Source organism: Otolemur garnettii, unplaced genomic scaffold, assembly GCF_000181295.1.
Source record: "Otolemur garnettii isolate 467f Iridium unplaced genomic scaffold, OtoGar3 scaffold00153, whole genome shotgun sequence".
In the NCBI taxonomy this organism is placed as follows: domain Eukaryota; kingdom Metazoa; phylum Chordata; class Mammalia; order Primates; family Galagidae; genus Otolemur; species Otolemur garnettii.
The window spans coordinates 2,206,127-2,207,515 of NW_003852548.1; the positions used below are offsets into that span (position 1 = coordinate 2,206,127).

General features: G+C 51.3%; 1 protein-coding gene across 2 annotated transcripts in view; it reads left to right on the top strand.

Moving 5' to 3' along the window:
* The first annotated feature begins 342 nt into the window (after window positions 1-342).
* The window catches only part of FTSJ1 (FtsJ RNA methyltransferase homolog 1), a 6,591-nt gene continuing 5,544 nt past the window's right edge, over window positions 343-1,389 (top strand). For both annotated transcript variants that reach the window (XM_023519043.1, XM_023519044.1), the window contains exons 1-4: window positions 343-541; window positions 627-680; window positions 768-870; window positions 975-1,058. In XM_023519043.1, coding sequence (XP_023374811.1) covers window positions 443-541; window positions 627-680; window positions 768-870; window positions 975-1,058 — 340 coding nt within the window. In that variant the 5' untranslated portion in view covers window positions 343-442. The remainder of the gene's footprint in view (window positions 542-626; window positions 681-767; window positions 871-974; window positions 1,059-1,389) is intronic.

The window sequence follows — 1,389 nt, forward strand, 5'->3', positions numbered from 1 at the left end:
CTTGAGCCACAGGTGCTGAGCCCAGGTCATCTTTTGATAGTAGATTTGCTAAATGGCTTGAGTGTAGGTGTGAGGAGAGGACATGGGGCGGCAGCATCAAAGGTAACTGAGGTTTTGAATCTGTACAACTAGAAGCATCAGATGAGATGGGGAAGATGGTGGGAGGAACAGGCTCAGGAAGGAAGGGCAAGAGTTTGCTTTGGATGTGTTAAAGATGTGGAGTCTGATCTATGAATCTGGAGTTCAGGGGAACAGTCTGGGCTAGAGGTGGGAGTGATAATGGTACTTGTGCATGTGATTGTTTAGAGAGTTAAATTAGTTCCAAAGAGTTAGGAGCTCAGAGTGTACATTCAGTTGGTGGACAGTGATTTGCATCCAGAACCTTAGCAGGAGAAGAGCCTGGGAAATGTTTTTAAACTTCTAATCTCTCTGATACAAGAAGATGCAAGAATTGGAAAAGCCCCCTAACATTGTCCCTCTTGCTGCAGTAACTGGCCTCCATGATGTTGATGAGTATATGCAGGCCCAGCTCCTTCTAGCCGTGAGTAACTCTGGCCTCCCCTGACCTACTTTGGCCCCCTCCTGGCTATCTCCACCTCAGCCTTAGCCATCCGTCCTGCCCACAGGCTCTGAACATTGCTACACATGTCTTGAAGCCGGGGGGCTGCTTTGTGGCCAAGGTAAGCCTCAGGGAACCTGATGACCTATAGAGAGAGGTCCATGAGGGCTACCCTTAACCCCTTCATCTTTACTTCTCTACCCCGCAGATATTCCGAGGCCGGGATGTGACACTTCTCTACAGCCAGTTGCGTGTCTTCTTTTCCAGCGTGCTCTGTGCCAAGCCCAGGAGCAGCCGGAACTCCAGCATTGGTCAGTGGGGTGGGGGTGGGGGGGCAGGCAGGCAGAGGGGGTTCTCGGGGACACAAGATGAAGAGGGTGGAAGTGGTAGTACTCACTCCAGTTTCCCTCCACAGAGGCCTTCGCTGTCTGTCAGAGTTACGACCCTCCTGAGGGCTTCACTCCAGACTTGTGCAGACCCTTGTTGGACCACTCTTACGGTGAGAGCATGGGTCCATCCCTGGGGAAAATCTGCCCCCTTACATAATTTCTGTCCCATAAGAGCCCACAGTTTCCCCCACTGGTGGGAATTCTTTCCCAAGAGGATCCTCAGCCCCACCCTCTGCTAGAACCTCTTCATGGATATTTTGTCCCAGGAGGGTCTTAAGCTTAGGCAGTCCACTGGGGGTAATCTTAGACCTGGTGAAAATTCTCTCCCAGGAGGATGCTAAGCCTTGCCCCAGTGGACACTCTACCTGCCTAAGGAAATTCTGCCCTAGGAAGACTGTCAATCATATCCCTGATGGAAACTTTGCCCTGTGTGCAATTTCT